Source organism: Tremella mesenterica (assembly GCF_000271645.1).
Source record: "Tremella mesenterica DSM 1558 unplaced genomic scaffold TREMEscaffold_3, whole genome shotgun sequence".
NCBI lineage: Eukaryota > Fungi > Basidiomycota > Tremellomycetes > Tremellales > Tremellaceae > Tremella > Tremella mesenterica.
The window spans coordinates 1,107,321-1,129,802 of NW_006711227.1; the positions used below are offsets into that span (position 1 = coordinate 1,107,321).

General features: G+C 45.5%; 6 protein-coding genes across 6 annotated transcripts; 3 read left to right on the plus strand and 3 right to left on the minus strand.

The window, feature by feature from the left end:
* Nucleotides 1–320: 320 nt before the first annotated feature.
* TREMEDRAFT_61168 (uncharacterized protein) lies at nt 321–3,802 on the plus strand (the record flags this gene model as incomplete). Its single annotated transcript, XM_007003470.1, has 5 exons — nt 321–348; nt 401–538; nt 584–680; nt 725–845; nt 893–3,802. 5 exons carry the CDS (start codon nt 321–323, stop codon nt 3,800–3,802), a joined length of 3,294 nt encoding a protein of 1,097 aa, XP_007003532.1.
* A 1,157-nt stretch (nt 3,803–4,959) lies between these two features.
* On the minus strand, nt 4,960–8,965 carry TREMEDRAFT_61169 (uncharacterized protein; the record flags this gene model as incomplete). Its single annotated transcript, XM_007003471.1, has 6 exons — nt 4,960–5,042; nt 5,067–5,249; nt 5,417–5,542; nt 5,758–5,865; nt 6,060–7,984; nt 8,085–8,965. The coding sequence occupies 6 exons, from the start codon at nt 8,963–8,965 to the stop codon at nt 4,960–4,962; spliced, it is 3,306 nt and encodes a 1,101-aa protein (XP_007003533.1).
* Nucleotides 8,966–9,622: 657 nt separating this feature from the next.
* Nucleotides 9,623–12,206, plus strand: TREMEDRAFT_28922 (uncharacterized protein; the record flags this gene model as incomplete). Its single annotated transcript, XM_007003171.1, has 14 exons — nt 9,623–9,708; nt 9,823–9,840; nt 9,884–10,046; nt 10,142–10,342; nt 10,396–10,513; nt 10,603–10,758; nt 10,800–10,972; nt 11,016–11,073; nt 11,116–11,157; nt 11,210–11,355; nt 11,549–11,560; nt 11,609–11,684; nt 11,733–11,860; nt 12,156–12,206. 14 exons carry the CDS (start codon nt 9,623–9,625, stop codon nt 12,204–12,206), a joined length of 1,428 nt encoding a protein of 475 aa, XP_007003233.1.
* A 230-nt stretch (nt 12,207–12,436) lies between these two features.
* Nucleotides 12,437–15,537, minus strand: TREMEDRAFT_61171 (uncharacterized protein; the record flags this gene model as incomplete). Its single annotated transcript, XM_007003472.1, has 3 exons — nt 12,437–14,627; nt 14,852–15,207; nt 15,502–15,537. The coding sequence occupies 3 exons, from the start codon at nt 15,535–15,537 to the stop codon at nt 12,437–12,439; spliced, it is 2,583 nt and encodes an 860-aa protein (XP_007003534.1).
* Nucleotides 15,538–15,760: 223 nt separating this feature from the next.
* TREMEDRAFT_61172 (uncharacterized protein) lies at nt 15,761–19,986 on the plus strand (the record flags this gene model as incomplete). Its single annotated transcript, XM_007003473.1, has 2 exons — nt 15,761–19,362; nt 19,680–19,986. 2 exons carry the CDS (start codon nt 15,761–15,763, stop codon nt 19,984–19,986), a joined length of 3,909 nt encoding a protein of 1,302 aa, XP_007003535.1.
* Nucleotides 19,987–20,590: 604 nt separating this feature from the next.
* On the minus strand, nt 20,591–21,466 carry TREMEDRAFT_61173 (uncharacterized protein; the record flags this gene model as incomplete). Its single annotated transcript, XM_007003474.1, has 1 exon — nt 20,591–21,466. The coding sequence occupies one exon, from the start codon at nt 21,464–21,466 to the stop codon at nt 20,591–20,593; it is 876 nt and encodes a 291-aa protein (XP_007003536.1).
* Between the last annotated feature and the right edge of the window lie 1,016 nt (nt 21,467–22,482).

Genomic DNA, 22,482 nt, shown 5'->3' on the forward strand with positions numbered 1-22,482 from the left:
ATATCTCAGCAAGAGAGGCGCGACTGCTTTCTATGTTTCTAACAAGCCTCTGTAGTTGCTGTAGGTTATGATTCAACCCTTATCTCACCACTCATACTCACCCTCTCTTTATCAACACTCATTGCTATCCTAATACGTCACGGTCATTACAGTAAACGTATCCCATCTGCCACACGATCATCCTCAAGAATCCCGGTTAGAGTGCATGCTAGACCAATAGGCGAGATCAACAACTCCTTCACCACCCGGCCAGCCTTCCTCATCCCCCCTCCGTGGGTCAGTCACCGTTGTTGACCATCTGGAAGCGCTTTATTATAAACATGGACACAAATTCCATCAAGATTGCTGGTCAGTTGTATCTCAGGAACCTTCACAAGTGGATGTTGGCTGACTTATCCAGTCCGAGTCCGCCCATGGCACCCCATCAAAGAACAGCCCTTTGTCACCCAGATAACTCGGCAGAACATATTTCAAGGAGACGGTAATTTCGCTATTTCACCTCGAAAACCCATCACTGGCTCGCTGCGAGAGGTTGTCGGTATGTCCATTAGCTGTCTTCATGCCACCCAAGCTGACTCTCCAGAGGTCATTGACCACCGGGCGCTTGACTTTGACAAGCCTGAACTGGGATCAGAGACAAAGAGAGGGCAGCCAGGTGCTAAGCGTTACAAAGACAAGAGGTGAGTATGACGTACACTCTTCGGATGGTGAGAACTGAGGTCAGATATGTCTTTGACCATGTCTTGTCTATGGAGGCTTCTCAGGAGCATGTGTACGATAGAACAACCAGACCCCTGTTAGATGGAATTCTGGATGGATACAATGCCACGGTCTTCGCGTACGGGGTCAGTTGTGTTTTCTCGATTATATGTTGACTGAGCTGACACGTCAGGCTACAGGGTGCGGAAAGACTCATACGATCAGCGGGACCGCCGATGACCCCGGTATCATCATCCGTACCATGGAGGATTTATTCCAACGCATAAGTGATTCATGTGACGTCTTTGACACCGAGATTGAACTTTCCTTTGTCGAAATCTACAACGAAACCATCCGCGATCTTTTGTCTGAAGATTATCCAAAGACGCCCCGGGGTGGACTCCAACTGCTCGAAAACTCAAAAGAACGAGTCACGATCTCCGGGGTTACGCTGAAGCGGCCTACCTCTGTGGAAGAAGTCATGGAGTTGGTGCAAGTGGGTAATGGGCGACGGACCACGCATTATACGGAAAGCAATAGTGTCTCTTCCAGATCGCATGCTGTACTGCAAGTCAATGTGGGTCGCTTTAGCAAGACTCACGAAGTGGACCTAGAGTCTGGGACAGTCCGACAGCTGGCGGCCTCCGCGACACTGTCGATTATCGATCTTGCCGGGAGTGAAAGAGCTTCTGCTACCCGCAACATGGGAGCGAGGATGAAAGAAGGAGCTAATATCAACAAATCTCTTCTCGCCCTATCCTCGTGCATATCTTCTCTGTGTCAACGCCCAGTCTCCGGAGTCAAACCTCATATCCCTTATCGTAATTCCAAACTCACAAGATTGTTGAAATTCTCCCTCGGCGGCAACTGTAGGACGGTCATGGTGGTTTGCGTCTCCCCATCGAGTAAAGATATCGAGGATACATTCAATACTTTGACATGGGCGAATCAAGCCAAGAACGTGTCGACCAAGGTGACGAAGAACACAGCCGGTAACCGGGTCAATGTGGCCCAGTACTTGGTGGCGATAGCGGAGAAAGACAGTTTGATCAAATTGCTCCAGGCCAAATTACAAGAAGCAGATCGGATCCAGTTCAGTAATCCTAAATTGGAGGAGGAACTCAATAAAGCGAAGAGGGAGTTGGACCAGTTGCGACACGAAGCCGAGGCGGCTTTGCCTATGCTTTTAGCTGGTGCGCAGAAACGAGCGGAGTGGGATGGAGCCGAGTTACGCATCTCTGCTCTCAAAAGACGAATCGGGGAGGTCGAAAGCGAGCCTGGCACGTCTTCTGATGAAGTGGCACGGCAGAAAACCTTCTTGGAGACGTTGATGCGAGGCCAAGAGAGGTTGTATCGTTTCAATGCTGAGGTGCAGGCGACAGTGGAAAGGGAATCTACCCAGGATAGTGCATTGAAGACTGCGTTTGCGAGGATGGAAGGGAGGACATTCAACATGCCAGATTTGGGAGCTACGGAGAAGGATTATATCCGACTGAAAGTGGCATTGCAGCGTCAAGAGATCGCCGTAGGGGTGGCGGCAGCTCGTGAGAGAGGATACAGGGAAACGATATCACAACAAGCCGAAGCTTTGTCGAAAGCCGCTTGGGACTTGTCTCGTCTCAGAAGCGTATTGCAAGCTGAGTCAGATGCGTTGGGTGGTGTAATAAACGAAACTTCCGATTCTCAATTGCAAAACGTCATGAACCGTCTACAATCTTTGTTATCGATTTGTGATAAAAGCATCACATCCACATTTGACCAACCATTCGAAACTTCTCAATCTCTACCTCCTTTACCCAAAATTGACCCATCTCGACGTCTAAGTCAACCCAAACGTTCTACCGTCCCACCTTCACCTATATTACGTCGACACAAACCCGTTATATCAGTCTTGAAATCTCCTGCGAAATCTGTAAAATCGACTAAATCACCTCGGAAACCAGCCATAAGACCTAAATTATCACTCCCTCAAGTCAAACCGAAAAAAGGTTTACGATGGAAAGATCAAGCTGGTGAAGGTAGTTTGGAAGCTAGTAAGACTTTCCAAGTACCAAGTAGCTCGGATACCAGTGGAATTGATACTTCGATAGCTTCTGTCGATTCAGCTTGGGAAGATATTCCTCCTGTTTCTCCACAAAACATGAACTTCAACACGAAACCCAAACCTGCCATTCTTCCACCTCGTACCTCCCATCCTTCTCTTTTACCACCACCACCTTCCACCTCTCGATCATCGTCCGATTCAGGATTACCAGAATGGAAGAAGAACCGATTACTTTTAGGTAAATCTGCATTTGGTGGGATTGGTATAGGAGAATTATCGACCCTGAAAGAAGATGTAGAAGCTCCATCACCTTCGTCTATAGTTAATTCTTCACCTGAATCCAATACGATCTCTAAAATATCTCGTTTAGGTCCTCCTATTCGTCATTCTAAACCACTCGGAGAACTTCATCAAATACCATCTTCGAATCAACCTTCTACATCATCTCTTTTCCGTCCTACAGCAGCTTCAGCGGCAAAGATGAATTCGAATTTTTCATTACCTTCAACAGATGGAATGCCTAATAGACGTTCTTCACTATTACCAACTCTTTCAATCTCTTCAAACCTTAATACAAATCCTAATCCTAATTCTATCTCCATCCTCAATTCCAATTCCAATCCCAATTCCAATACCACTTCTACATCATCTGGTCCAATTCGAACAAGAAGAGAATCACTAGGTCCAACAAGACATGAAAGACATAAAACAAGAAATAGCGTATTACCTTATGCTCCCGGTTCAAACACTTCACTTTCTATTCCACCTTCAGGTATATCTTCTTTGTCAGCATTATCAGGTGGTGCACAACGTATACGACCTGATAATCTACCGAACAATCATGGAGGACAATCATTAAGACGTATGTCTTCTATGGGTACCATAGGAGTTGGTGTTGGGAATATACAACTAGGAAATGTTGGATTGAGTACATTACCAAGAGGACCTACACCTGAAAATCAAACTTTGAATAGTAAACCTAGTATTGGGAGATTGAACATTGCTAATGTTTCTTTTGCAGGATTAGCAGGAGGTGGAGATCGAGCTCCTTGGAGATGAGTCGATTGTTGAATCGTTCAATTGTTCAATTCTTCTCTTGTTATATCGTACATAATCTTCCTGTTGACTAGGTGAACTGGGAGGTACGTGGAGGGAGGCGGAATAACATTGAAGGTGATTATGAAAAGGGGGAAATCTTGTGATACTTGTATAGATGTATTGGTCAGAGTAAGGACATTTGAAGAAGTTAGTGGTTTTCCTCGGGTTGATATCTATATCGAAAACATGTATATAAATATCACACTTAATACCACGTTTATGTGTCTCTATGTCAAGTTGTGAAACACTGATGCATTTCTTGGATTATTCACATATCACTAAGCCCATGACCGAAGGAGTGAACCCCGATTAGTTTCGAGTATTACTCGTACAGTAGTTATGTATAATGATGATCGTCGGTCGAGATAGCGGAAAGTAGATGAAAGATGAGTGAATGTTAGAATCCTAGATATCAAGGGAATGATTTGGTCAAGAATAAGTAAAAGACGAATACATGTAGAGTATTACATGTTTCACATGATAATGTTTTCTATCGATGAATCAATGAGAGAAAAAAAGAAAATCTACAACGACTCTCTCTGTTGAAATTGTCCACATTAACCTACTTTCCCACTCTCTCGTCCATCTTATGGGCTGGCTCTGATCCATTTATCGTCCCACTAACGACTCCCACAATATAATTTCTCCAGGTCGATATACCATCTACCTCTTCGACATTCTCATTCACCTGACAATGATCATACCCCAGAACAAGTTGATATGAATTGGAGATATATCCCGAACAACAAATATATCACGAGAGCTTCATTGATATTTTATCTAACCATTTCATGGTGAAGTAAGACTTGTTAGCCTAGATGGAGTCGAGAAGTATACAAGACTGGATATTATCGTATTTAACATTCATCGATGATATGTGAAATAAGCGAGGTTGGTATGAAACGAGAAAGGCCCAGAAGATTATCGATCGTTGTGTAGACGACGAAAAACGTAATGACGATTGAGCCAGTACATCCCATTCGAAGTAGTTGTTGCAAGTTTTTGAAAGGTGATGAGTTGAAGTTTTTGGAGAGTGATGTGAAAAATAAGAGGAAGTAAAAGGTTGTTTATCGTTTATGGTGTAAAGTGTAAAGTGTAAATTCAAAACAAACGACCAATCACAATTGATCATATTCTTCCATCCCACTTCCCGTACCTAATTCTTCTTCTTCTCCTAATCCACTCGTATAACCCGATCCACCTGAAACTTCTCTTGATAACTTACCACCGATTAATCCGGCTCCACCTCCACCTGGTCCAGGTCCATGTCCCAGACCTGATAATTGAGCATGTTCAGCGACGGATATACCTTTGTAAGCTTTGTATTGTGATTCTGTCATTGGACTACCGTCAGGGTTGACGGGGAGGGGATGGGTGAGTGCGCATTCTTGACCTTGTTCGGATTTGTCTGAGTGATTAACGTGCATTTCTGAGATGAGAGGAGACGGTGGCACAGATGCAGAGAGGATAGAGAGAATCGGGAAAAGAGTAAGAAGGACGGAGAGGAAGAAGGATGAAGGTAGAAGATAGAAGGAAATCGGGGACAGAGGAGATGAGATAAAAGGTTTGACTCACGATGCCGTGTCAATGCGTCTAATCGAGCAAATTTCTTACCACAACCTTCACACTCAAACGGTCTCAAACCTTCATGAAGCAACATATGACGCTTGCAATCGTGTTGTCTGGCGAAACCGACTATTGCTGGTCAAGTCAGCTATGTACGATGGGTGTGAGACGAATAAAATATAATTTATAACCGCTTTGGCCATTGAGAGGGCCCTATGAGATGTCAAGAGAAGGAGAGAGGGATGGAAAGACCAGATCTGCGACTTGAAAGCATGAAAGTCTACAGACACGCAGGACATGACGAAATATGGGGCAAAATGAGGTGAAGACCATGGAAGGAGAGAACTGACACTTCGGACATCCATCGTATAAACATTTATAAGGTCTTTCATCATTATGAGACCGTAAATGACCTTTGAGGTTGAAATGTCTGGTGAAGGTTGATCCGCAGCCCGGGACTGCCAATCAGCTTCATCCAGTGAGAAGTATTCAGCCTGGAAGAGACACATAATCATGCCAAATCTATGCTCTTCCCAGATCTAAAATAAAGGAGCTCATAGATGACTCCAGGAGTGACCATTGACGTTTGGAAGGTGGAAGAGGAGGCAAGGGGAAAGGAACAAGGTGCAAGAGCAACAGAGAAAGAACCCACTTGGACACTTGAAAATCCCATCATTCGTTCTCCTACTCGTACTCGCCACCTCAGTAGCCACACTCGTCACCTTCATACGTGCCACTCGAAGTGATCTACCCGTAGGTAAATCAGGTACTTGTATAGGTCCCCCTAAACCCATCATTCCACCATGTAAATACCCATTATCCGGCATACCCATTCGTGGAGAATACCTACTTGATCCTTGCGAACTAACACTGGGAGCGGGCGAAACTGATCTGGCTGAAGATGCCGACGAGTGTCTAGAGCTTGAATGTGCTCTTCCTCTTGGTGGTAAAAGTGTCCCATCGATAGCAGTGATCGATTGTAAGAAATCTGATGTTGAAACTCCTGCTCCCATTCCCCAACCGGACCCAGCGATACCACGACCGAGATCTTCACTTTTAGCCCCACGACGATGACCGCTAGGCGATAAACCGCGTACTTTGCGAGGATCAAGATTAGCAAATGGGGTAGGATTTGACAGTTGGACACCGTAACCTGGTGTACCGACTCCCGCTGCGGGATGTGAGCCTTCAGCGAAAGATCGACGTCGACCAGAAAGAGCATTTGAAGGACCTGCAGAGAGGAACCTCGACTGTGTAGGATCGGCAGTATGAGGTAGTGGAGGTTGATTGGGGAAAGGGATGTTGTGAAATGAAGTAACATCATATGGAGCGGATACTGTACCTCCGAGTTGAGAGGCTGGAGCAGGATCGATACCGAGTTGTTGATAAAATGCAAGAGAAGTGGGTGACAGTCCCCCGGCACCTAATGGAGGTTTCCACCCTGGCAAAGCTGTGTTTAGTACCAAGCCCCCTTGACGATTCCGATTCGCTTGTGCTTGTAATTGAGACAATTGATGTGATTGCTGCAAATGTTGTAAAAATGCATCCGCATCGAATGGTTCTGCGTGACCTTGTTGCATATGATGATCCTGGCCGGGTAGATGACGAGGATCGAGGGTGGCTTGAGCAGGTTGAGGGTCAGGAGCAAGAGCTGAACGCCAAAGTTCGATATCTTTCCATTGTTCGACACTGAGTTGCTCATCCAAGCCGCCTTCCGCAGAAGGATCGAACATCTGCAACAACGCTTGTCGGTCAAAAGCACCACCGGCCGCCGCCATGGCTGAGTCTGATTTGGCCCGTTGTCGGAACGGCATCGAACGCAAGTTGTCACCTAGATTCATCTCACCAGGGAAAGGCATTTCGTGATGTTGTGGCATGGGGGACGCGTTGTTGTTCGCCCTGCCTGGTTCATTCGAAGGAGAGCGAGCTTGAGGGGGTGGGACCGAAAAAGTATGGTCACCTTGCTGCTGACCTTGTCCTTGTCCGGCATTTTGTTGTCGAGAGGACTGACCGTGTTGACCGAATCCTCCAGCACGACGTAAGGCGGCATCGAAAAGTCCACGACCATCTTTCAGTCCACTGATGGGCGTGCTAGGCTGTATATAGATCTGCGGGCCATCCGCGTTAGGTGCTATGGGACTAATACCCGCCATTCCAGTCAAATGTTCGAGTGCGGGGTTTACTGGAGGCGCCAAACCGCCTGCACCGGCTGAAGTGCCAAGAACGTTGTGCACTGTGGCGTGGTTTCCTTGCTGAGCCTGAGGCTGAGTGACGATGGGTGGGAGAGATGGAGACGGGCTGTGCTGTTGACCGGGAATGATGAGTGCTGGGGGAGAGTTTGGCTTGTTATAGAAGGACGAACCGGAGTTGGACTGTGGGAAACTAGGCGCGGGCGAAGGTGAATGCGTAGGTGGAACGAAAGGACTTGTTGAGCGTGAGCCGGATGAGTGAAAAGCAGAATCAGGAGTGAAAGATTGTCGATAATGATCTTGTAGTTGATATGCTTGTTGAACTTGTTCTTGCAAGTTATGAGAAGGTTCGAAAGGCGATGTTGGACGTGAATGGTGATCAGAGTTGCTGTGAGAATAAGCTATACGCTCGTCAATGGAAAGAAAGCGGGGTATAAGAATAAAGGGAGGGTGTCATCGCCGTGGGTCTGGGCCCGACTCGGACTTACATTCTATTCAATTCATCTTCCTCTTGCATGAGAATATTCTCTAACACGTCTCCTTGATCTCCTTGATTCTCTCCCGAGTACCCCTGGTCCCACACTTCGGATGGGGAAGGGGGTTGATTAGGATAAGATGATGCCTGAGAATACATGTAGTCATCTGATGGGCCAGAGTCGAACATTTGATAGCCATGGGGGACGCCTTCCTGGATGTCATGATCATAGGGTTCTTGAAACTGCTGTTGAAATTGAGCCCATTGACCGTACTGTCCCTGTTGAAGTGGTGGTGTAAAGGGAGTCTGAAGTTGTTGAGGTTGTTGTTCTTGTTGTTGATCTTCACGCCTAAACATTATGTCACCAATCGGTTGATATGCTTGACCGCTGCCATTGACCCGTATAGGAGGGGATTGTTTTGGGCCGCCCTTGGGGGCTGTCGCGATGAGAGTGCTGTCCGAGGTAGGGTCGAATGGAAGGGATTCTTGTCTGGTTGGATCGAGCAGGTTCAAACGAGTATTTGGTACTCCGCCGTTTGGCCGATGATTCTGATATGCTGGCCCTGCTTGGTTTTGCCCCTGGGCTTCTCCGAGGGGGTCGTTGACATTGATTCCCCTGACAAGATCGGTGACGCTCGCCGAACTACCCGCTCTTTGACGCCGAGATTCGTGATACTGTTGATGCAGTGATTGCAAGGAAGCGTTGCTACCCCGCCTCGGGATCGCTCCTGGCTCTTCGAACGAACCCTGTTCTCCCGGGGCGATGGGTCGACCGGGAGCCACGGCGTACTGAAGGAGGGAAGCTGAAGAGTCTTCGGAGGAGTGCCGTCCAGTGAACCCGTTTTCTTGTTGAGCGTAGAACTGAGCAAAGGTGGGTTCGGAAGGTACAGCCATGGTGAAGGAGTGAGATCGAGGACGGAATGAGGTTGACGGGAATGTGGGCAGGGGATCAATTGGATATTTTTCAAGTGTATGTGGGTATCCCGTGACTATCGGTATGAAGAGTGACGCGGTGTAGGTGCAGTGTATACCTATGAAGATCCTTTAATTGATCTCGTGGAAAGAAGTGAGGGTGGATGCGCGTTCGGAGGGGAAAGGCGATGGAGAAGAAAGTAGGGATTGTAGAGAAGCAGTGGGGATCAAGACAAGGGATGTGACAGGGGAGGACAATATGACCACGGCGATGGAAGGTTGAGAAGACCCTTTGTAATGAAGACCTTATGGCCGAGAAGGGGGTGATAGTGGTGGTGGTAGTAGTAGTAGTAGTAGTAGTAGAGTCAACAGAGAGAGACGACTACCAAGAGTAGACAAAGTTCAAAGGGAGGGAAAGACACTGCCACATTGGCCACCTTACCAGCTACTACTTTATGCGACACCCCCATTTAAGAACCCACCTATGCGGGGCTCCACTTTGCTATCTTCCCCTTGTCCCCCCAACTCCGCCCACACATTCATTTCATATCCTTGTTCCGTCACTCTCCTTCCCTCTCCTCACTTCACTACACCTACACCTATATATCTCTTTCTCACCCAATCAATACAACAACCACCATGACAGACCCAAAGTTCATCGCATACGTTGACCAACATAAGGATGACTTCGTTCAACGACTCGCAAAGGCCGTCGGCATTCCATCGTCAGTCACTCCTCTATTTCGTTTCCCTTTTAGCTTCTTACCTCCTACTTCTGCTATCCTTTACCCCACCAGAAAATACCTTGCATAGATCTACATATGCTGATCATGCTATAGCGTATCTGGCAACATCGAGTGAGTCTCCACATTCCTCTCTCGCTAAATCTCACCACCGCAGCTACAACAAAGACGTTTACGCCATGGCCGACTTTCTCGTAGACCAACTCAACAAGCTAGGATGTACTGCCGAAAAACGTGGAATCGGTAAACACACCCTCGCAGGGCAAGAAGTAGACTTGCCTCCTGTCGTGATCGGGCAAATCGGTAGCGACCCTAAGAAGGTCAGTTCGATCGTCCTCCTATTCCTTTTGGTACCCAACTCCGATGCGTGTCAGCGTATCATAGTCCTCACCCTTTTCACGGCTAACACATGTAGCGAACTGTGCTCATTTACGGTCATTATGACGTACAACCCGCGCTCAAAGAAGATGGGTGGATACATGACCCGTTCAAGTTGACCATCGATCCCGAGGGGACTGGCAAGATGTACGGTCGAGGGTCGACCGACGACAAGGGCCCAGTGATGGGGTGGTTGAATGTCCTGGAGGCACACAAGGCCTTGGGGTTGGAGCTTCCCGTAAGTTTGACTGGTAGATTCCGTATCTCCAGGATACAAGGACTAATGAGCAGGTCAACGTCAAAGTCATCTTTGAGGGTATGGAGGAGACGGGCAGTGTCGGCCTTCCGGAATTTATCGAGGCTGAGAAGGACAATTTTTTCACCGGTATCGACTGCATGTGCATCTCAGGTGAGTGTTTCTTATTTTAAATACACTCATTTCTTCGTCACAAACGCATGAGGGCCCCGAGCTACCATGCGCTGTATACTGACGGGCAGACAACTACTGGCTCGGTACTAAGATCCCCTGTCTGACCTACGGTACCCGAGGCGTCGCCTATTACGAAATACACGTCTCAGGTCCCGACCGTGACCTCCACTCTGGAGTATTTGGAGGAATGATCAACGAACCCATGACGGATCTTATTCACTTGAGTGGGTGATGTGTCACCGCTTGATCCCTGCTGATTGGAAAGTGTCCAAACTGGTCACTCCTCAAGCTGAAATCCTGGTTCCTGGTATCAAAGAAATGATTGCACCTGTGACCGAGGACGAACGAGCCAAGTTCGAAGCCATCCATTTCGACATGAAGGATGTGCATGATTCCATGGGTGGAGATGTGACTTTGTCGGATGACAAGGTGGAAGTTGTGGGTAGTCACCTTGACCCTAGAGGCGAAGCTGATGATATAGTTGATGGGTCGTATGCGTAACCCTTGTTTGTCGCTACATGGAATTGAAGGAGCTTTCTGTAGGTTTCTCGACTCTGAAGCCATTCATGTCTGATGAATAGATGCGACCGGATCAAAGACCGTTATCCCTTGTTCGGTTAAAGGTTGGTTCGGTTTCTTCCGCTTCTTCCGAGCAACAGTAAGCTGATCATGTAGGAAAATTCTCCATCCGTCTTGTGCCCAACCTGTGGGTGAAAGAGACCACAGAATGCGTCGTCAAATATGTCGACGCAGAGTTTAAGAAACTTGGAACGAAGAACAAGTGTGAAGTGAGATTGACGCATGGTGGGGAGCCTTGGGCTGTGAGTCAACACATCGCTTCTAACCTTCAGCTCTCGTTTCCCTCTTCTTAAACTCAAGATCCCTATGAACCTTCTTCCTTCATCTTGACTCTTTCCACCATCTTTGCATACCTATGGGTGATTATACATCTCTGTCTGAGCAAGCAAAGCGGACAATTAGTGTTGTCAAGACCAGACCTGAGCTGACCTATAGACTGATCCCAACGTACGTCTCAGGTTTTCACCTTGATGATTGCCAAAACTAACAACGTAGCATTACTCTTATCGTGCCGCACAAAAAGCTACCGAGACGGTATACGGTCAAACACCCGATTACACTCGTGAAGGAGGTCAGTTGACCCTCTTCTGCCAAATGAGGTAAAGCTGAACAAAAACAGGCTCAATCCCTATCACTGCGGACTTTGCCAATATCCTAGGTCTCAACGTTCTTTTACTTCCTGTTGGAAGAGGTGATGATGGTGCTCATTCCACTAATGAGAAATTGGACATGGATAATTATATCAATGTGAGTGGTCGTTTTGATTACCCCCGTCACCTTTTCTACCTCGATCAATCAGCGGATCCACAATCGGATCAACCCATTTATTCTCATGATCATATAGAGTACCTTTCATTTCTCTTCTCCCTTCTTATTACCTGTCTCAATCTTCATACCTTACTTGCACACTTACAAAACTTCCCGTGAGGAGGATCCCTCTGTGACACATTGCCATTTAAGCCAATCAAGTATCTGCATCATCTTTACGCATGTTGGAACATGAAACAAAACCAAATATACAAAGTTCAATGCTGATCAATAGGGTACAAAACTACTCGGATCGTATTTGTACGAACTTGCCAATGCTCAGTAATTTCTTTTCGGAATCAGTCCATCTGATTGATAATGCATCAACGCTTTGAGTATATCATGTGATCATGCCATCTAGTCGTATTCTACAGATACAAAATCCAAAATTTGAAAATTTCCCCAAGAGATCCATAAAAGCCACACAATCATCTTTTTCTACAAATTTGGATCTTTTCAACCAAAGGACACACGGTCAATTCGAAATATTTCTTATCGAATGTAAATCTATTGAAATTACATACCTGCTAAATCGAGTGCACTTATATCTTGCGATTCAATCACCTTGATCTTTGCAACTTCATTTGCATCCTCTCCATCTAGTTCTGGATCACTGTCTGCTTCTCCTTCTATTTCTGGTTCTAGTCCTTCATCCTCACCTCCAGGTGTATCAACCTTATTCAAGTCGACATCTCTCATTTTCTTCGTATTATCAAATTCTATATCCTCCATTTTGATATGAGAATTTTGCTCCTCTTCCACCTCATTGACAATATCAGAAGTAGACATCTCCCCTTGCTCCACCTCTTGGACAAGATCAGAAGAAGAAAGTTCCTCCTCATCCACCTCATGGATAAAATCAGGATCAAAAATATCCTCCGCTATCTCATCCAATTCCTCATTCAAGTCAGAAGAAGAAATTTCCATCCCTTCTTCACTTGAAGATAATTCATCTGAAGAATTAGATGAAAAAACATTATTCGAATCATCATTCTGTTGAATATGTCGCATATCAGATTGTTCGGGATGCTCATTTTCACTCGATGTGGTTTTTGATAAGATACTCGAAGTTCGTGTGATGATACGTGTTATTGGATATATTTGATCTGGGATGAGAATTGGTGCGACTTCTTGTGAAACTTGATCTGCTTCTTGTACGTTCGTTGGTGGTTCGACTTTATCGTGTGAACCTTGACCATCTACCATGTTATCTGTGTGGACAATATCTTCGTCAGGGTTGACCGACGAGGAGGTTGAATCGTAAGTGTGAGTGTGAGTGTGAGTCTTTGGTCGAGTCAGGGGTGAGGTCATATCGAGATCCGAAATAATCTTCGGGTTTGACTCTTCCTCTCCTCGCACTGACATCGGTATGGGACCTTCTATCTGTAAATGGCTGACATCCTTCGAATCTTCCTTCGAGGTGTATTCCTGGGTTGATTCCGCCTTCGGGCTCGATGTTACGGTCAAAGGTTCGATAGAGTGGACGATTGCAGTAGCGGCAGCTAAAAGACTTGGCATCCCTTCTACTGAATCAGTTTCAGTTTCAGGTACTGCCATTTTATGCTCTTGTCCTGTTGACGGGTGTGACGAGGGTATTCGGGAGGAGTTTTGGGGTGGAAGGGTTTGAGATTGAAGATGAGAGTTTCTTCGAGTCTCGATGCCATCCAATTGACTGAGATCTATAGATTCTTCGTGAGAAGTGGTACGACTCAAATTTTGAAATTGATGGCGATTCGACGTTGAAGGATCGTGTTGCATCTGCCCCGTTTCGGGTGTATGAATATTGTCCACCCCCATTCTTCTTGAACTAACCCGGCTCAGATTTGGTCCGACGGAAGTGTTCATAGTTTGATGTGTAGATGTGGATGAAGTCGGTGGAGTCGGTTGAATAATCGGTGAGGAAGTCAAAGAAGGGGACATGGTCGTTGAAGGAGGAACAACAGGAGATGTAGGAGGAGGAAGGGAAGGGAAAATCAATTTCATACTTGGATGTCGTCTACTCGATAGTGGATGAGGAAATGGAACACCTCTTATCACCAGAGATGGGCTTGATGATGGGGGTGAAGAGACATTAGGTGAAGGACTTGAAAGTTGAGATTGACGCTCTCGAAATTTTACGCCATCTTTGTTAATTTGAACCACGTTGGAAGGTTGACGTTCTCGTGAAATGATCTGAGGAGGAGACATGAGTTGACGATCTCGGGTCGTGTTTGAAGTAGGTTGTCGAGAGATCGGAATAGAGTATTGTTTATCTCTTGGATTGGGTGAAGGTAGACCAGATGGTCGATCTGTAAAATCTCGCATATCTTGAGGCGAATTGAAAGTCTCACGATTGATCAATTGACTTGATGGAGGTGTGTATGATGATTTCTCACGGATTTTCACAGGGGAAGAAAGTGTGTTCGTACGACTTAATGGCGCACCTCGTTCTTTTTGCGGGGACAGAGGTTTGGTTATGGTTTGAGTTGATTGAGATTGAGGGGATTGTGGAAGTTCAGGAGGGTGAGCAGATGAGGTAAGTTGGGAGAGAGTGGAGGGACCAGGTGAACTTGATAGAAAAGATGATGTAGATGGGAGAAGAGGTGAAATTGGCCAAGGCCAAAGCCAGAGAGGATAAGGAGGAGGAGGAAGAAGGAAGGGATTGTCTGAATTACCGAAATTGTTGATGAATGTTTCTAATGGTAAATCTGATAAGGAAGGTTCGTATCTATTATCAGCGGATCCCAATGATCACAACCAGTCAAGTCTACTCTTTGAGAATGATTTTGCGAGATAGTACTATGATCACCAAATTCGTTTTTTGACATGGCGACCATAATAACACTGATATCATATGATGCATATCAACGAGAAGTCGAGCTAGAGGAAAGGAGTGAGAATGTAAATCACAGGCAGCAGGTATAATCTTTAAAGAAGATGGCATAAACTCACCTCTCCATCTCTGAAAGTATACCCTCCATTGCCCATCCTTGCAACTTGCGTAAACAACCCACCACTGGTGTTGTATGTGAAACCCCATCCACATCAGCTAAATAGAGAGGATACATCTTTGTGTCCAACACGACCTTCAAAACATCTTCCACTTCTTTTTTCCCTATTCCTAAACGTTCCTCACCTGCCTGTTCCGCTTTGATCCATATGACCACCACTCCATTCCGTTTGGACCAAAGGGAACATTCATGTTGTTCCTTGAGTGGTTTTTCACGAAGCACCAGGAGAGTTTTGATCTTGAGTCGGTTCAAGAATCTAAAGTTTCGTCTGACAGGGATAGAGCCTCGATAGAGGATCTGGCTGTTTGAGCTTGATGAGGTTGAGAGAGGGCTTGAGTTGGGCGATGTGGAGATAGAAGAGGAACGGGAAGTGGAAGAGGATGGAAGTGGCGGAGCTGGGAGAAGGGTTGGAGGAGGTAGAGCTACTATGGAGAAATGAAAAGGTGGAGTCAGCATGGGTGATAGACATGTGACATGGGATGGGATGAGAGCTTAAAAAGATCATGAGTAGTACATAATTACAAGGTAAGTAACGTGGGGGAGGAAGCAAAAAAGATGGTTCAAAAGTGGATGTAAACTTTAAGTACTTACCCCCTCAACATCCACCACTTGACATCTATACCCCATACTTACACCCTTGCATCTCTATCTCTCTATCGTGTCTTTTATAATCTCCAATAGGTCAACGATTATCATCTATTCACTCCTTCAAACACCTCAATTCACCCTTTCGAAATCAACATGTGTGAATTACCCGAAAAAACCCAACTTTCTTGATAAATACTCTCACTGAATATTGATTCTCTTTCACACCAACTACCTGCCCCTAGCCCCATCCATACGACTCAACATGCCTAAACCTACCTTCCTCCAAACAGTCCTTCGAAAACCAACTCGATCATATGCTACACCAGGATACAACCCCTGGGCAGACCAAGAGGATGAATACGATCCCGAACCTTTCCCTTCCCGATACAATCCTCGTGTAGACAATGGAGTCTTCTTAGGTTATCGAGATACCTCACAACCTGGTTCTTCTCATTTACCCTCTCCTGCGTCTTCTTCTTTCGTAAGGAACAGGAAAACATCTCGATCAACCATAAGTGAACCTGTCACTGAGGTAGGGACAGATCGAACGGCTGGAACACGTTTTCCAAAACCTGTCAAAAGGGTACAAGAACATCTCACTCTCACACCACAAGGAGAGATCATCTTGACTCCTTTACAAAGAGATGTATCCTCGATCAATGACGGAACGGTTAAGAAGAAAAAGAAGAGAAAACCTAGGATAGAATCAGAAGCTCAATCGGTAATTTCGAATACTATGAGAACCAATTCACCTGCTCCGACGATCATGACTATCAAACATACCGCTACTAGGGTTGAAAAAAGGAAACAAGAGATAAATCAACAATCTGTCATGAATGTTTGGAATGAATCGTTGAGTACAGAAAACACTGGGAGTCTTGTTTTACATCAGCAAAGATTAAGGGATGCAGGTGAAAGTTCAAGTAGTTTGTCTTCCCCAGTCCCACCTTTTTCTCCTGCACCTCGTCAAACTCCCACACCGGATGATCTCCCTCCTAGGTCTTCAAGCTTGGATAAAGATAAGAGTGTAGATACACCACCAAGTTCTGTCTCTTCTCTCCCTGCTAAACCCAACCAAGAGCTCCATCCTTCTCCGCCTGAATCTTATCGACAACCTCAAGGATTTTCTGAAATCAAGACAAGTCGTCCAAAACCTATCGTCGTTATTCCACCCGTGGAATCCGATACGGAAGAAGAAGAAACCTTTTACACTCCTAGAGCTTCTTTGGATCAACGACCCATGTCATTTTTTCAACCTTCCACTTCTGCAAGATTCTCCACCCTTTCGTCAGTACAAGAGTCTACTCCTATCCCGGCTTCAATGATACCACCTCCTTCTTTCAGTCTTCAACCACCTACTCCAGCACCTTTAGTCAATCCTGAGACTTCCCCATTTGAATTACCATCCGCCCGATTCGGAGATCCTGAACCAGTCGACACTCCCACTCGTTCTAGACCAATAACAACAACTGTCGAAATGCCCGCCTCACCACCAGCGGACGGTATGGCCGATGACGCACATTCAGCATCTGGTGAGATAGGCTCAGACGAAGATGAAGAATCTGAACGTCTCGGTGGACCCAATCAGCACCTTAGAGGTTCTCACAGTCGAAACACTAGCTATTCTCGGAGATCGTCTTCCGCTCTTGATTCCCATCCTGCCTCTGTAGGTTTCCCAGCTTCCGCATCAGAAGGTCGGACGTCTAAACGCTCTTCCAAAGCATATAGCGATTTCGTAGTCATCCCTCGACGTTTCTCTGCTCCCTTGGACGATCAGTCGTATCAAGCGTCAGCTTATGAACCAAGTATTCGCAGTGCTCAAAGCGGTAGAAGTGTCGCCAGTGGACTTGGGAAAGGTGGTTGGGCTGCCGCACAAGCTTCAGCGCAATCGAGATCCGGGGCGACTACACCGGTCATGTACATGCCTTCTCATGCGAATGGAGGATGGGGAAATCTTCAAGAATTACAAGGTGGAAGTGCACCTGTTCCTCCTCCCAAAAAAAGTAAATTCACTCCTTTGCCCGTTGGTGCTTTACCAGCGACTTTCGATCGTCTGACTAATGGATCGAGACTTGGGAATGGGAGTCAAAGCTTGGGTGAAAGTCAAGATGGTGGGTTGAGGGTGGCAAGTCGTAGTGGATCGAGTTTGAGTGAATACTCGCAAGTGTCATATCATCCCGAGATCAGGCCTAGTCGATCTTATACTATCGATCAAGTTCAATCTGACCAGCGGCCCTCTTTCGATGGTGTCACTTTAGAACGACCCTTGGAAGATGATCTCGTGGAAGACCCTTCGGACAGTGAAGAAGAGTACGACCAACTGCCTAGACCCAGTAGGTCTTACATCGTTTCAATTGTTTCCGAGGATCATCAAATCGACCCCCTCGCTCCCACTCGACGTGTCCAGTCTCCGGATTCCATCCCAGAGGACGCTTATTTGCCTGCTCCACCATCCCCAACATCCAAACCTTTGTCTATCTCCGAACATATCCCTCGACGATCGTCATCCTCTGCGGAAAGTCGACGAGAATCATTCAATAGTGTTCCATTTCCTTCACGTCGACCTTCTTCTTCTCTCGATCGACCTTCCCGTCCTCTTTCTCCACTCTCACCTACCATGCTACCCATATCCCGTCCAATGTCCTCAATGTCAATTTCCACCCGTGCTCAAAGTCCCACGCCAAGTCAAAGAATAGGATTCGAACCTCCCTCATTCCTCGACCCTGACGCTCTCACCCTCTTACCTGAAATGACGATACAAGATTCTGATAAAACGTACGAACCTTCCTTCCCTCGACCAATCTCCCGAACCGCTCGTCGGACCCAAAGTGTATTCGGAAATCTCACCCTCGGAGCACGTTCCTCGGCCGATGATTCTGAAGAAGCTGATCAAGTACCCGAATTACCAGTTCGACGTTCGAAATCCGTCAATGCTTTTCGTATGGGAACATGGGAAGGTTCAAATCACGGTGAATCCGTCTTGATGAATTCACATGGAAGAGATATGGAACCATTAGGATATTCATCACTCATATTACCTTCAGGTGCTTATAAACCATCTGATCCTTCACGTTTCATTCATTCTATAGATTATCGTTCACTTCGAATGCCACAATCGACAATGGCAGCTATAACATTATCAACACTTCCAATTCATTCTACACCTTTACATCTCAGAAATCAACTTCCACCTCCAATAGATTTCAGTTCTCATTTAAAACCACCTACAAAAGTCAATTCAGGTCAAATACTAGTACAAGTTTACGCTGTGGCAATTGATGAATTTGACGTAAAGATTTTAGAATCAAAATCAAGGAATGATATAGGTCGTTGGGTACCTGGAAGAAGTTTTGTTGGACGTTGTTTGAAAACAAGTTCAGAAGAAGTTGAAATAGTTAGAGGAGAATTAATAATGGGTTTAATGGATTTAAAGAAAAGTGGTTGTTTAACTGAATATATCTTAATTGATAGAAGAAGAATATCAAAAACACCTTTTCCAACTTTTTTATCTTTAGAACAATTAGCTTTATTACCTTTACATGGTATACCCGCTATAAGGATAAGTAGGACACATTTGATAAAACATTCTTTAGCTATCGTTTCAGAAGCTCATAGAGGTATAGGAGCTTTGGTTTGTCAATTATTGGCTAGATCCGGTGTAGCTGTTACGGCTACTATAGTAGGTGGTGATGGACATTATGAAGCTCAAATGAAATGTATGAAGAATGGTGCTAGGGGTGTTTTAACGGGTAGTTTGGCAAGTGTTTTAAGTGGGTTTGAAGAAAGTAGTTGGGATTTTATTTTTGATTCAACGGGTGGATTAGGTGTGGAAGGTGCTAAAAGGGTTTTGAGAGATGGTGGAAGGTGAGTAATTATCAATATTCTACAACCACCCTCCCTCTCCCTCTTCCTTAAAATTCAAATAATCATCTCTCCATCATCCCTGTTCTCCATCATCCCTGTTCTCCATCATCCCTGTTCTCCATCACCAGTTTCTCCATCACCCTCTCGTCATCAACGTCTTTTCTCCGATCATCTTTCCATTTCAGTCCAAGACCCTCATCGTTTTTGTATACATCCAACCTTCCTCACTTGTATAAACCCTATACACTACGATGATTAAATCCACAAAGATTTCATGTCGGATAAACCGTTAATCAGGTCAAAAATTGATGTTACAGCTTCGCATCCATATCATCACCATTTCCTTCACCTACATCCCCTCCCCCAATCCCAAGAAGAACATCAGCATTCAAATCCCTCTTCACCAAAAGAAAAGATTCAAAATATATAAACCTCCTCCCTGTATCTCCAGCGGGAACAGGTGAACCCGAAGTCGATTCTAGCGGAATGGACATACGGGACGTTTTGGAAGATGAGTTGATCCCTTTTTTGAGTCCTGTTTCAGAGGGAAGTGTGGTTTTTGAGAAAGCCAGGGAAGTGTTTAGGTCTCCAGGAAGTGGGATGGTAGTTAGGATTATCAATTAGGGTGAAAGGTATTTCTCGCAATTATTCAAGTCTCAGAAATTCAGACACTCACACCAATACACATCTGGACTCCGGACGATTGTAAGATCAGACGATCAGACGGTCAGTCGATCGAGTGCTCAAATTCTCAGATATCAGCTGCTCAGACGTAATCTGCTCAGAAGGGGAAACATCGAGCAGCAGAGGAAGATATCGGGGTGATCAGTCGTGTCTGTGTGAAGGGTGGAGGAATGAATTGTGGTCGAGGTTTAGGATGAGAGCGTTTTGGGTTTTGGAAATGAGGGATATCTGTTTTATTTTTTGGTGTATCAACGGACATTGTGGAGGTTACGAGTACACGAGTTGAAAAAAGTTGTAGCGATAACAAAATGTGGGAAATGTCAAATATTCATTCATCTTGTTATGTATCTTATTTTGATCATCTATTCATTTCTTTCATTCATCTCAAAAAGCCGTCATTATCTTTCTTCGTGATCTCTAATTCTCTTCTTCAGGTCATACATACTTTACAGTAACATACTCTCCACATAGTAGTACAACTGAATATCGTACAACATGTCGTTGCCCGTCAGTTTTACAACTCGACTCTACATAGAGATAGAAATCATACTCCCAAATTAGTCCCAAAAGTCCCATAACCCCTTGTTTCATCCTCCCTATTAGAAGAAGAAGAACCTCTCAAACCAGATAAAAACCTGGCACTTTTCCGTCTTACCAATTCCCTCACTTGACTAATCTGTCCAATCTGACCAATCTGACCAATCTGGCTGATATGCTCTATACCAGCTTCTAAACTATCTAAAGCTTGTAGCGAGAGAGAAGAAGGTAATATACTTCTGGGAGAAGGAAGAGGTGGCATATCGATTATACTACTTGAACTTGCACTGTCTTCGTCTTCGTCTTCGTCTTCTTCATCGAAAGATGTGTCGGTGTTTGGTTCGTTTGTATCGTCGAGAGCGTCAAAGTGGGGGTCGTCCGGAAAGATTTGTAAATCATGATGATTCAAGCCGGGGTTTGCGTCGTGATGATTTGTGGTGACTTGTGCGTCGGAATGATTTGTGGTGACTTGTGCATCGGAATGGTCTGTGCTGAAACGGTGAGAGGGGGATAGAGGGGAGTATGTGGCAGAGGTGCAAGAATGGACAGCAGGAGAAAATTCGATATTTGAAGTAAAGGATTGAGATTGGGAAGTAGCAGCTTGATCATGATCAGAGATCCCGATACTCTGAGACATAAATGGGGAATCGGGAGTTCGAGAGGTCCGAAGTGCAGAAGGGGAGTATGAGGCAGAAGTGGATGGAAGGGCAGCAGGAGAAAAATCGATATTTGAAGTAAAGGATTGAGATTGGGAAGTAGCAGCTTGATCATGATCAGAGATCCCGATAGTCTGAGACATAAATGGGGAATCGGGAGTTCGAGAGGTCCGAAGTGCAGAAGGAGAGTATGAGGAGGAAGAACGATGTCTTCTGTGAGTTGACATGGGGTCACGCGGTGAGGTGTACGGGGGGACCTGGGTCTGCTGGGTTTGAGGGATACTTGCCAGACGAGGAGAGAATGGGTGGGAGTGATGAATAGGGGAGAGTCGAAGGAAAAGGAGAAAAAGTAGCTGTGTATCAGCTTGACGTGACATTCTCTTCGGACACAATGGCGGGAAAAGTGTGGGTTTTTAGGACAATGAAGGGTGGGGGATGTATGGTGTCTGTGTTCGATTTCGAAGAGTAAGAGATGGTAAAGTATAGGAAGAGAGGTCGAGGACTTGGTGGAATGTCGAACACATACGTATTCTACTAAGGATATTAGGGCAGTCTGGAATTAGCACTGCTCTGATCATATGAACATCCCTAGTCTAATTCTTATTCCCAAAAATGAATACAACGTCTTACTCGTGCTCAACAGCGGCGACAATAATCCAAGGATTTCTATGGAGTTCTCCATTCATAAATGAGTTTTCTTTGCGCACCAGTACATTGTACAGTGTTAATTCGGTCCAGATGAGAAGTTCAGGTAAAGAATGAAGAAGTTCAGGTGAAGAATAGAAGGATGGGTAATAAATGATATCAAGCTTTGACTCACAAGAATAAGAAACACTCCTTGAGGAGAGAAAACCACGACATTTTCTTTTCTCTCTCCTCCAGATCGACCAGATTGTAATCGTCCGACACATCCTTCCCATACGACTCTCCCTACACTTATCCCACTTATCAACCCCACCCAACTACCCCGAAACCTCCATCGTTTACTTGTGCCCACTGTGACAAAGTACGGCTGTTCGCGTGATGCTGAGAAAAAGGAGGAACCATGGTTTTTCTGAAGCTGAGAAAACGTATAAAGATGTGTAGAGGAGGTCGAGTATGGCTAGGATAGGTATTGGAAGAGGATAACGAAGATGTGGTTGGGTTTGAGTTCGGATTTGAGGATTGTTGATGAGCACGGTAGAGGGTGATGGAGAGTGGTGTGACATATCGCGAGAGAAGTTGATTCTCATCAATGACTGTT